This window comes from Trifolium pratense, linkage group LG3, assembly GCF_020283565.1.
Source record: "Trifolium pratense cultivar HEN17-A07 linkage group LG3, ARS_RC_1.1, whole genome shotgun sequence".
Classification (NCBI taxonomy): Eukaryota; Viridiplantae; Streptophyta; class Magnoliopsida; order Fabales; family Fabaceae; genus Trifolium; species Trifolium pratense.
Window position 1 is genome coordinate 44,095,020 of NC_060061.1, and position 13,837 is coordinate 44,108,856.

The 13,837-nt window shown below is 30.6% G+C and overlaps 1 protein-coding gene across 16 annotated transcripts; it reads right to left on the minus strand.

The window, feature by feature from the left end:
• Nucleotides 1–783: 783 nt before the first annotated feature.
• On the minus strand, nucleotides 784–13,330 carry LOC123916815 (nodulin-25-like). 16 transcript variants are annotated; one of them, XM_045968357.1, is made up of 18 exons: nucleotides 13,179–13,329; nucleotides 11,430–11,477; nucleotides 11,141–11,197; nucleotides 10,989–11,045; nucleotides 10,612–10,665; nucleotides 10,152–10,199; nucleotides 9,797–9,850; nucleotides 9,519–9,575; nucleotides 8,177–8,227; nucleotides 6,830–6,911; nucleotides 6,639–6,739; nucleotides 6,311–6,358; nucleotides 5,876–5,929; nucleotides 5,637–5,684; nucleotides 5,155–5,208; nucleotides 1,779–1,826; nucleotides 1,267–1,368; nucleotides 784–1,059 (listed from the first exon to the last, which is right to left on the minus strand). In XM_045968357.1, exons 1-18 carry the CDS (start codon nucleotides 13,279–13,281, stop codon nucleotides 1,022–1,024), a joined length of 1,104 nt encoding a protein of 367 aa, XP_045824313.1. In that variant the 5' UTR covers nucleotides 13,282–13,329; the 3' UTR covers nucleotides 784–1,021. The 16 variants fall into 16 exon arrangements, with proteins under 16 accessions (XP_045824313.1, XP_045824311.1, XP_045824321.1 ...); XM_045968355.1 differs by having other exon boundaries at nucleotides 8,177–8,230; XM_045968365.1 differs by lacking the exon at nucleotides 13,179–13,329 and adding an exon at nucleotides 12,476–12,539 and having other exon boundaries at nucleotides 8,177–8,230.
• Between the last annotated feature and the right edge of the window lie 507 nt (nucleotides 13,331–13,837).

Consider the following 13,837-nt stretch of genomic DNA (forward strand, 5'->3'; position numbering starts at 1 on the left):
AAAGAAAATTATGTTAGTTTTTATAGTCGCATATTTTACCATAAGATCTTATTATTATTATTATTTTTTATTTTTTATTTTTTTTATTTTATGAGATAAGATCTTATTTTTATATGTATTAGAAACTCAATATGGCCCAACTATTTTTAGAACTTATGCAATCAGCTTATGCAATTTTAAGGGATTATTGCATAAGCCAAGTTTGATATATGCACGTATGCTACCTTAGCAGACAAGTTACCATCTAAAGTGTTTTACAAGACAAATGGTCCATCTAAGGGATTATTGATGAATTTTTTTTAGAAGATGAATACTTCTTACTAGCTAAGATGAAAATTGTATAGCTTCAACATCGACACTTGAAAAGAAACAATATTCTAGTGATCACATTCTCGGACAAAATTTCTCGAAAAAGAGACTCTTTTTCCATTCGAAAAAATCTCTTCAGACATGAAAACTCCCAACACCACATCAAACCCATCCTTTTGGTTATATCTAGAGAAGGTAAGCAAGCGAGGAAATTGAGAACACAGGTTTGTATAACCAACCCAAATATCTTTCCAAAACCGATCCTTTTTTAGTGCATAAACTTCTTGTATTTTTTTCTTATATGATTTTATAATTAGTTTCTTTATTAGGACTTTGTCCCTTCCGGTTCATACAAAATAATGCTATATATGGATGTGTGTAATGTTTTAACTAATCACAGAATTTTCTTTAATTAAATAATTATACATATATTGCAGGATTTCAATTACTACATATATACACACACATAAAATCTTGACAACAATTCCACAACATAATTATCATTATAAATATGACATATAATTAACAACTTGTGTTTAATTTGTAGGTCTATTCAACCTAAAACAACTTAATTTATATATTATAGTATATGGGTAGGAGGACTCTTATACTTTAATTTATTAATACATATTATATTTGCCATTAAAAAAACTTTATTTTCTCATCACTAAAAAGTCCTGTAGTGATTTTTTGGTTGCAACATTATTCTTCATCAGATTTGTAGAGAATGTCCTCCAAGCTGGTCATTGGCTGCAATAATAGATGGAAAATAAATACAATATGTTATAATTGATGAAATGTAGAAGCATCATAAAATAAAAAAATATAATATACTATTAAATAGAGGACTTATATATTTTTTGGTACAATAAAAAAAAAACTTATATACTATTAAATCTTTTATTATAAAGTAGCAACACTTTAATTTGTTTAAGGCAATTTAATTTAATTCCTCACCAATATCATTGAGTAATTTTCTGCTTCCAGGAATACTTTTATGAGCATTCTTTTTTATCCAAGGATATTTTGCATGGAAAGACCTCCAATCAACTTTAGACTCTGCATTATTAAAAAGAGAAATTTAAACTTACATGGAATGTAAAAAAAAGCATAATAGAAATTTGAAGGTATTAAATGGGTTGTTTTTGGAGGAAGATTAACATTTCAAGCAGATTTAAAGCGCATGTTTGGATTTGATTTTTTTTTTTTAACTTATAAAAATAGTCTATGCAAATAAATAAATTTTTATGTTGATTCATAAATTTTCACTAACAAAAATTGTATATTTGTAAGTTTTTTATATAAAAATTGTATTTTTATAAGAATTTTATCATAAACTGTCTTGAAAAGCTTATAATAATACATAAAAATTTATTTATTTCACATAAGTTCAAAAATAAACACCGTCCCTAAAAGGTCAAAAGTGGATTTGCAAGACTTACAAAAAGTTATATGCCAGAATGACTCACCATTAATTTCTACACCGGTAAGGGGCTTAGAACTTTCAGATGCAGCAGCTGTATTTGGAACAAAGAAATTAATAGAAGATTAAAAAAGCTATCTTTAGTTTTTTTTTTTTTTTTACTAAAGAGCTATCTTTAGTTAGATACAAAGGAAATATTTCATTTTGAAAAATATTATGAATAAAACCACAACTTATATAAAATAAAGATAAATAGTTTTTATCCTAAATTTGAATCTTTCCTACAACCTCAATAAAATTAGGAAGCACATTGCTTCTAACAAAGTCGTACTAAAAATTACCATTTCCTTACATTTAAATATTGCATTAGTTATTTTTTTATGAATTTTAAAATAACTAGTAAATATGCATGGATCCAACCCTAGAAAATGGAATATCACATTTTAGAATGTAATAAGAGACAAATATTCAAAATAATTGATGAGAAAATGAAGGGTTAATATTATAAGCACTTGCATAATTTATTATAGGTAGTTGACTTGCACGATCTTTATATTTTTCAACTTTATTAACAACTGTTGGGAATTGCCTTGAAAACGAGAAAAAAACACTAATATGCTATTTTTTTGCCCCGGGCGAAAAAACCCGTGCCCCGGGCGAAATTTGAAGCAGGAAAAGGGGCTCTCTGTTTTCTTGTCGCCCCAGGCGAAACAACTGGTGCCTCAGGCGAAAATTTTCGCCCCAAGTGAAAAAAGTGGTGCCTCGGGCGAAAATTGCTGTAGGGTATTTAAAGGGTCACATTTTTCTGTTTTTTGACAACAAGTTTTGAGGGTTTCTTTCACCAAAACGGCGGCTAGGGTTAAGAGGGTTACTCTTGGTTCATCTCTAGGTTTTGGGTGTTGATTCTTTCATCTTGTAATCACTTATCATTGAAATCTCTTGGTCACGGGAAGAGATTTGGGAAAAGGGTAGAATTAGGGTTGAAGTCTAATTCTTGCAACTCCTTTGTAGTGAATCTCGTTGTAATCAAGCTTTTCTTTGATAGTGGAACGGAGAGTGGCTCTCTCCCCCATAGTAGGTCGGTTTTGACTGAACTGGGTAAACAATTGCTTCGTGTTCTTTACAGTTTTATTACTTATCTTTTGTTCGTGATTATTATTGCTATTTCCACGTTTTGATTGCTTATTCGATTTTCTCCACACATCAAGATTATTGGTGTGATTATTAAAGAATTCACAACAATTGACGCCCACCGTGGGGCAAAGGATCAAACGAATTAAGTATCATGGGTTCTAAGTGGGAGATTGAGAAGTTCACCGGTAAAAATGACTTCGGTTTGTGGAAGGTGAAGGTACGGGCAATATTAACACAACAAAAGTGTGTTGAAGCATTGTTGGGCATATCGAATATGCCAAATACTCTCTCGAACGCAGAAAAGAGCGAGATGAATGATAAGGCTTTGAGTGTCATTATCTTGTGCCTCGCGGATAATGTGTTGAGGGAAGTAGCTAAAGAAAAAACTGCGACGGCTATGTGGACCAAGCTGGATGCGTTGTATATGACGAAGTCTTTGGCACATAAGCAGTGTTTGAAAGAACGGTTATTTTTCTTTCGAATGGTGGAGAACAAGCCTGTGGTGGAGCAACTTTCGGAGTTCAACAAGATCATTGACGACTTGGCGAACATTGACGTGTATTTGGAAGACGAGGACAAGGCCTTTCATTTGTTGTATGCTTTACCCAAGTCACTTGAAAATCTCAAGGATGCGTTGCTTTATTGAAAAGAAGGTACTATCACATTGGATGAAGTTCAATCGGCTTTGAGAACCAAGGAGTTGACAAAGTTGAGAGACTTGAGGGTTGATGATAGTGTGGAAGGGTTAAATGTGATGAGGGATAGAAGTGAGAACGACGGTAGAGGAAAGGGGAAGAAATATAGGTCAAAGTCTAGGCCAAAAGGTGATAATGGTGGCAGGTTCAGATGCTTCTATTGTCAAGATCCGGGTCACTTCAAGAAGGACTATCCTCAGAGAAGGGGCAGTGGTAGTTGGTCAGCTCATGTTGCCGTTGATGAGGAGGAAGGCTATGATAGTGCGGGAGCACTCATAGTCACCAGTTGACACTCATAGCTTGCTGATCAGCCTGGAGAGGCGGTGGTAATAATACTCAACATCTGCCTGGAGAGGCGTTGGTAATAATACTCAACATCGGCCTGGAGAGGCGGTGAAATAATACTCAACATCAGCCTGGAGAGGCGGTGGTAAGAATACTCAGTTACAAGGTGGAAGACATAGTGGATATACCGGTTTAAGGTTTTGGTGGAGGAATCTCGGTTTGAGGTGGAGGTATACCAAAGTGGTATGGCTATGAAGACCTTGTGTGGAAGTAATGGTGATCAAGCTTGGTAACTTGCTAGACTGCTGGAGGTAGTTGGACACAAGGAGAGTTTGAGGTTGCAGCTGGTGAAACCACCTAAAAATTCCAAGGTTGGTTGGAGGCAAGCATATCTTCAAGAGTACGGAAAGCTACAATCCGGGGTTTGAAGATGGTATGGTTTAGCTTGTGTATTGTCCTAAAAATCCAAGGGCAATTGGAGGCAAGCATTTTTCGGGAGTACGGAGAGGTAGACTCCGGGGGCCGAAGAGGGTGTGGTGTAAACAAGGGGAGAGAGTAGCACGGTGGTTGATGGGAAGTTGGCATCACCATCGTTTTAAAGGCAAGGTGGAGATTGTTGGGGATTTCCTTGAAAACGTGAAAAAAACACTAATTTGCTGTTTTTTCGCCCCGGGCGAAAAAACCCGTTCCCCGGGCGAAATTTGAAGCAGGAAAAGGGGGCTCTCTGTTTTCTTGTCGCCCCAGGAGAAACAACTAGTGCCTCAGGCGAAAAAAGTGGTGCCTCGGGCGAAAATTGCTGCAGGGTATTTAAAGGGTCACGTTTTTCTGTTTTTTGACAACAAGTTTTGAGGGTTTCTTTCACCAAAACGGCGGCTAGGGTTAAGAGGGTTACTCTTGGTTCATCTCTAGGTTTTGGGTGTTGATTCTTTCATCTTGTAATCACTTATCATTGAAATCTCTTGGTCACGGGAAGAGATTTGGGAAAAGGGTAGAATTAGGGTTGAAGTCTAATTCTTGCAACTCCTTTGTAGTGAATCTCGTTGTAATCAAGCTTTTCTTTGATAGTGGAACGGAGAGTGGCTCTCTCCCCCATAGTAGGTCGGTTTTGACTGAACTGGGTAAACAATTGCTTCGTGTTCTTTACAGTTTATTACTTATTTTTTGTTCGTGATTATTATTGCTATTTCCACGTTTTGATTGCTTATTCGATTTGCTCCACACATCAAGATTATTGATGTGATTATTAAAGAATTCACAACAACAACTCAATGAAACGAGTAAAATTCAAATAAATATTATCATCCTTACCAATTTTTGGAGCCTTCCCGTTAATTTCTAGGTCCTTTTGATCATCCAATGCCTCTGTTAAATAAATTGTAAATGAGATATGACAAAAATTAAATAGTTTATGCGTCTAATATGTATATAAACAATTCTGATATAAATGTATTTTATATTTTAATCTTCTTTACTTTTCATAAATATCTTTTTATCATTACTTATAATAGTTGATTTTTTTGAATGGTCTTATAAGAGGTTGTATTTGGATCAAAGAGGTTGATAAAAATAATATGAAAAGTAACTTAAGTTAGATGTTTTTTTTGCAAGAGTACCTCCTTTTTTGACAAAATAACGAAAGAGTACCTCTTAGTATAATGCTTATTAAAACATTGAATATTGCCAATAATAAAAAAACACACAAGTTTCTATAAGGATGACAATTGATGAATAACAAGAAAGTTCTTGAATTTGCATGATTAACAAAAAAATTATATGTCCGAATGACTCACCATTAATTTTGTGATCAGTAAGGGGATTAGGAGGACTTTCACAAGCAGCTGTAATTAGATCAAAGAAATTATGAATTATTAAGAAAAACTTAAGTTAGATAAAAATTCAAATAAATATTTATGTTTAAAGAATATTGCTAACTACTGAATGAAGAAGAGTCAAATTCAAATAAATATGATCATATGGTTGTATCACCACTACTTTATTATATCATGGGAAGTCACATTATAACTCTTACCAATTTTCTGAGCTTTCACATATTCTTGGTCCTTTTGGTCATCCAATGCCTCTTCTGAATTGTAAAAAATATGTAAAAAAAAGTAAATAATTTATGAATCTAGCTTTTATATGAACATTTCTGATATGTTTATCTTTTTATTAGTACCTTTTATGATAAAATTATTTTCCCCCTATTTGTTTGCATAAGGACAATTGGCATTTTTCTAACCCATTCATAAAGACACACACACCATAAGAAACTTTCTAACATTGTGTCACATATATAATATATATTATTTTTTATATTAAGATTTTCTCTAATAGGTAGGAGTAACCCTTTCAAGGACTTTTGATGATATATTATAGTCCAAATACATTAAATATACAATTAATTTAAAAAATATAATTTTGCTTATAAAATATTACGGATGAAGTATATGTCAGAATGACTCACCGTTAATTTTGAGACCAGTAAGAGGATTAGGAGGACTTTCACAAGCAGCTATTATTGGATCAAAGAAATTAATAAATAATCAATAAAACAATCTTTAGTTAGATACAAATAAAATAATTATGTATGAATAAAAACCACAGCTTATAAAATTTGAAAGATTAATAGTTTAAATTTAAAGTAAACTTAGTAAGGGAAAATTAGAAATTGCCAGAATTGTTAACTAATTACAAATTAATTAACCTAAATTGAGTTGTAATAACATAGAGGTATAATTTAGTTAGAAGCTTAAGGGTATAATTCTTTGAGTTTTGAGGAAAAAAACAGTTACATCTCTCTATCTCCCTTCTTCCCAACGAACTAAACCTTTCATTCCCAAAACTTTCATCTTTCTCATGATCCTTGCCTAGCTTTCTTGCATGTAAGCAATTCCTAGAAAAGCAAATTTCAATCCACTTAAAAGGTTTATTGGGAAGAAAGTAGAAGTTAAAGCTAGTAGAAGAAAAGGGTTAGAAAACCCACAAGCACTGAAGAATTTCTTCTTCATAATCATCATCATCGTCATCATCATCGTCGTCGTCATCATCATCTCCTTCTCCCCCTACTAGAATCACTCTTAAAATGTTAAGGTGATCAGTTCTTATTAAGTTTGATTTTGGTTTGTGACTATAATTAGATATGAATTTAGTTTTTAATCAGCTCTATAGCTTTCTATTAGTAACGTTAATCCTAGAAAGTACTAGTAATTATTCAAGATGTTATAATGATACTATGAAAGAATTTTGACAATATATGAATTAATTTTAGTTATGCAAATTGTTTAAAATTATATTTCGATGTTTTATTGAGAATATAAAGTTTATTGTGCACTATAAAGAAGAGATAATATGGTTAATCTCGTTCAGCACAACGAATAAATATTGTGATTAGTATTATTCACCACAATGAAGAGATATTGTGATTTATGTGCGAGAAAGAAAAATAATAATTTGGTTTTACAATCTTTTTTAAGTTGCCTATGAATTTTAAAAATGAGCTTACATTTTGTTATAAAGTTGTTCATTTTCTGAGCTGTACGAATGAGAATATAGTATTTAAATAAATTTTGATGATTAATTTTTTATTTTGGGATGTATGAATTAAAGTTTGAAAACACTTCCGAATATCATAGCTCTATATTTTGGAAAGGTATAGTGTATTAAACTTTTCATACTAAATATGATGAGTTAGTGTTAACTAGTTTATGCACCAGTTGTAGCCATGACCATGAGGTTGGGTCGTGACAGTTGCATTCTTTTTTTTAAGACAATTTACATTACTTATTACTTATTAGGTTTAATTGATATTTTGGTCCTTGTAAGTTATCGTGCTTTTGTTTTTAATCTTTGTATTTTTTTTTTGAGGAATTCATCTTGTAAGTTAACGTGTTTTTGCTTTTAGTCTCTAAAGCTAAATTTCGTAGGAAAATCCGCAGGAAACATGCAAATTTTAAATTCACAAGAAAATTCAAAGAAAATTTCGCAGATTTTCCTGTGAATTTTCCTAGGGATTTTAGCTTTAGGGACTAAAACCAAAAGATTTTAACATACAAGTATTATTGATAGTTGACATATATCATCGAATCATTTATCAGCTTAGAGAAACTAAAAACAAAAACACACTAACTTACTCGGACCAAAAAAACCAATTATGCTTTAGATAGTTGACGTATATCATTGAATCATTTATCTAACTTTACTAAGTACTCAATAAATTCTTGCAAAAAGAATACTAGTAATTAGTCAATAAAAAATAGTCAAATTCAAATAAGTATTGTAACTAACTACTACATTATTAGACCAAAGGAAATTATGTTATTATAACTCTTACCAAATTTATGAGCCTTCACATATTCTTGGCCCTTATGGTCATCCAATGCTTCTGCTATAAATTGTAACGAAATATGTGAATAACGTTAATAATTACACTTCTGGTATGATAAAAAATTTTCTATTTATTTTTTATTTTTGGTCAAATTTTTCTATCTATTTGTATAGGGACAAATAACATCTTTCTAACCCATTAATTCCAACTCTAGAAAAAAGGAATGAGTAATTTTAAAATGTAAATAGAACAATATAAAAATATTTAATAATCACATAAGGTTAATATTTTACGCATTTGCATTAATTATTAGGAGCGATCGCGGTGCAGTTTGGTTCGATTTTGAGCATAAAAGTCATCCTATCCGAGAGATAAAAATACATGGAGTTTGGTTTAGTTTGGTTGGTTTTTAAAAAGTCATCCAAACCAAACCAAACCAATGCGGATTGGATTGATTCGATTGATTCAATTCACAACATAACATTTCAGTATCAAATAATTTTAAACATAATAAAAAAAAACTCGAAGTTCCAAAATAACATTTATAATATCAATAAAAGTTGTTTATCCAAAATAACATTATAGTACCTTACAATTTTAATTATACTAAAAAAGAACTTGAAGTTCCAAAGTACCGATATAAGTTATTTTTCTAAAATAACATTACAAGACCAAAGTAACATTACAGTACAAAAAATATTTTTGAAGTTCCGAAGTAATACATCATTATGACTCAAAAATATAACACATTGCGGTTTGATTTGGTTTTCTTAATTAAATGAAAACCGTCAATCAAACCAAACCATGTGGTTTAGTAAAAATATCATCCCAATTCATCCAAACCAAATGCAATTTTTGCAGTTTTCAATTTGGATTGGTTCAGTTTGCGATTTTTCTTTTAGATTAGTTCGGGATACAATCATCCCTAGGGTAAATGACAGGTCTGGATTAGATCAAGTAACTGCATCATGCAATTAGTGTTTTTACCCGTCCAACCTGAAATCGACGTCTGAGATTATTTATAGTTGATTTTATTAATATGTAATATTGACTGTCCGATTATAAATGGACGACCAGGATTCAAAACATCGTGAAACAACGTACTTGTTTAACGACATGCAATCATTATTCGTAAATGACTTATATCATCTAATTACTTTGCAACTTTACTAAGGGAAAATTGGTCAAACAAAGTTGATGTATTTAGTCCAATACACCAACTTTCTTTGACTAATTTTTTCTTATATTTTGGGACGGAGTAAGTACAATGGTCAATTTTAAATAAATGTTAGCATTGTCACTACTAATTAATTATACAAGTAGAAAATTAAGGGATTATGATCTTTACCAAACTTATGTGCCGCCTTAAGATATTCGAGGACCATTTCCTCATCCAATGCCTCTTCTGAATTAAAAAAAAATTGTGAAAATAGTAAATAATTTATGTATCAAACTCTAAAGTGTAAACTGACAAATATGAAAATTATTGATGAAAAAAAAATGAAAGGTTAATATTAAGTACTTGCATTACTTTTTTATAAGTAGTTGACATATATCAACTAATCATGGCCATGGTTGTGTCACCACAAATTAGACTATGGGAAATTAAAGTATTATCATTCTTACCAGATTTATGAGTCTTCACGTATTCTTGGCTCTTTTGGTCATCTAATATCTCTTCTGAATTTTCAAAAATATGTGAAAAACAGTTAGTTAATTCGTAGGAGTATTTATTTAGGATGTTAACATAAAGACTCGCCATCTACTCCCCCATTTCGTTAAAATAAAGAATAAAGAATAGAAATTAATAAAATAATATAAAAAGTAACTTAAGTGAGATGTTATTCTTAAGAGTACCCCTGAGCATAATGCTTATTAATTAATAAGACCTTAACTATTAAAAAAAAAAAAAGTTTTATGAAGAACAATAATTTTTTTGGAATTACACGACTTATGAAAAAGTTATTTCAGAATGACTCACCGTTGATTTTAGAATTCGAAAGTGGATTAGGAGGACTTTCACACGCAGCTGTATTTGAATGAAAGAAATTACGAAAATAAAACCTTTTTAAAAAATAAAAAGAATTTAAGTTCATCGAGTAGTTTTTATCATAAGTAAAAATTAAGAATCAAACTTGAAAAAAAATAAAAAAATAAGAAGCACACTACTTCTACCAAAGGTGTACAAAAAATTACAATTTTTACTTGAATTGAAATCTTTCATTAGTTATATATATTTTTAAATTAAATAAGTAGTAAAAATGCATGAATCCAACTCTAGAAACGGGTTACGGGATCACTTTAAATTATAAAGTGACAAAAATAAAAATAATATATGAATAATTAATAATTGTCAAATTCAAATAAATGTTAACATGGCCATGGTTGTTTCACCACTACTAAACTATACAATGGGAAATTAAGGTATTTATCATCCTTACCCAATTTTTGTGCCGTCACGTATTCTAGGGCTTTTTGCTCACCCAATGCCTCTTCTGAATTATAAAAAAAATATGTGAAAAAAATAAAAAAATTATTAATGTGGTTGAAAATTTAAAGTAATAATTTTTTTTCTTCTAAAAAGTCTTATATTCAAAGACGGAAGTAGTATATATTAATATAAAAAAAATGAAAATAGTACAATAAAAGGTTCAGAAAAACAAATAGGTAGTTTGACATAATCGGATAATCTAATTATTTTCAACTTTAACAACTCCTCAATGAGGAAGAGTTTAATTCAAATAAATGTTATCATGCCCATGGTTGTATCAACAATACTTAATTAGATCATGGGAAATTAAGGTATTATCATCCTTACCAATTTTTTGTGCGTTATATTCTACGACCTTTTGCTCATTCAAATCCAATGCCTCTTCTGAATTATAAAAAAATATGTGAAAAAGTAAATAATTAAAGCATGTAACTTGAACACACACACACTTATGGAAATTATAATATTATCATGGTTACCTTTTGCCTGAGCCTTCACGTATTCTTGGTCGACCTTTTGGTCATCCAATGCCTCTCCTAAATTAAAAAAAAAAACATTTGAAGAATGTCAATAATCTATTCATCTTATTTGTATATAAACACTTATGATATTTACAATCTTTTATATTTTTTACTTTTTATAATTTCTTTTACTTATAACATCATTTTAGTTTTTTTCTATTTATTTGTATAAGGGCAAATGTCATTTTACTCACCCACTAACAAAACAATATACACCAAAAAAAAAAACTTGTTACACTTGACTCACCATTAATTTCGGGATAAGTAGGGGGCTCTGGAGGCATTTTATAAACATCTGTATTTGAATCAAATAAATTATACATTATTATAAAACCATTCTTTTTGAGAATTTTTATGAAAAAAATTATACATTAATATAAAGGAAAATGCTCTTTAGTACGAAATTAATTTCGTCGGACCTGTGCGAATGAGTTGGCGCACATTTTATCATTTTATTTTTACTTATACCCAAAGGCGGTGAGGAATATATAGTCAGTCCAATGAACAATCCTCACCTCAAAACATTAGCTAATTGGGATTGAAATAACATTGTAGTTATTAACAGAGACATAGCATATTTTCATCGTAACATTGAGACACAACTAGCTGTGATGGTAATTAACAAGGTGACGGATAGCCACGATGTAAAGATGGATGATTGTTGCGACAACCAGCCCTTACGACACTTTAGTGGCAGGGCAGCAACGACGGTGGACGACGTCGGCGATGAAAGGTTGAACATATAGGTTGAAAACATTCTAAAAGACTTTGGAGATAAACTTACTGGAAAATGAGATTTTATGAGCAATCCCACCAGCCACCGCAATGGTGATTTTTGTGTGTAAGTGCAAAAATAATATTTTGACCATTTTGATTTTAATATTTTAATTTAAAAAAGCAGCCTTAAGCGGTGGATTTGCATGTTAAGTTACCATTCGCGTGTTTTTTGCGAAAATACTCTCGCACCATATAGCATAGTTGTAATATAAAACCATACATTTCATTAAGTACTAAAAGTACATTGCAGAAAGGTAACTTCTTAAAGATATAGCGACTAAACTAAGAAATGACCTACCTAGCAAGCATATGTATGAGCGACTAAACTAAGAAATAACCTCAAAGTTTGAATGAAAAAACATAACATTTTTTATCGTACATATTAAAGAACATAACATTTTAACTTTAGTAACTACTCCATTAAGAAAATTAAATTTAAATAAATGTTTTGAAGGCTTATAATTAAGGTGTGTCACCAATTTATTTAAACCATAAGAAATTATATTGTATCCTTACTATTTTTTGGATCCTTCACGTAATCTATGCCCTTTATGTCATCTTGTACCCATTAACAACAAATAATTGGAAAAAATAAATAATATATGGATTTAATTTGCAGTCTAGGCCCGTCCCCGCTATACGGACCTCAAAATTTTAAGGGTCTCAACTCAAAATTTCGAGATCTTATAATAATAATTATATATTATTAATGTTTATAAAATATCATATGTACTCAATAGATTAATTTTGAGGCATTATAATAATAGTTATATATTACCAATGTTTATAAAATATCATATGTTTAGTAAAAAATAATATCGTAATCAAGTAAAAAATAACAATTACACATTTCTTGATTAGGAATTTTTTACCCTCAGCCGAATTTTCTACATACGCATGAGCCATGAAAACGAACCCAGGACCAGATGTTTAAGGTGACCAAGACCCTTACCCTTAGACCAATTCATTATTGATGTTTCTTATATGTTACTTAAATAGCGGATTTTATTTTTAAAATGTTTTAACATTTTTTTATTAGAAGTCTATTTTTAATATTTAAACCGGACATCCAAATAGCGACTACCCTTAATAAATAAAAGAATATATAACCTCTTATAATGAACTTAATACACTTTTTAAAACTTATAACAAACCAAATAGCACAAAAATTATTTGATTTGCATGACTTATAGAATAATTATAGGCCAAAGTGTCTCACCATAAATAAGGGGCTCAGAGGCCAAATGATTAGCTAAAGCATGAGAAGAGAGAATAACAAAAACTCCAATACCAAGAAACATATATGAATTTGAGTAAACCATATTGCTTGTTGGAGAATGACAATGTTGATAAGCAATAATGTAGTCTCTATATATAGGGTTAAAAGATGACCTTTTTATAGGGTCAAGAATCCATCTTAAATTAATTAAAGAAAAAAAAAATTGGCCATAGCAACTTCTGAAAAAAATGTAGATATTAATTTTTTTTTTAATACGCAACACTTATTTATATAGTTTATTTCGAGTTTAAAATTACGGTCTTTAAAGGCCAAGTTTTATTCTTTTAAAATTAAAAACGAAATTTAGATATACCAATCATTAGTTGGTTCAGTGGTGATTGACGCTGAACTTGGTAGGGAGGAACATGGTTCGATCCTTTGCAACTGCAATCGGGAGGAGGGTGCTGAAAGCAAAAAACAAAAAAAAAATGAAATCTAGATATAGAAGTTTCATAAATTTGCAATATTTTAAGTTAATTAGCTAGGGTATCCATTACTTGTTCACAATGGCCTTTCTTAATGCAACCAAAAACAAAATGGCCGTTTTTTTTTGTCAAGTAAAATAATTACCGTAAAAAAAAAGTAAAATAATAAATGAT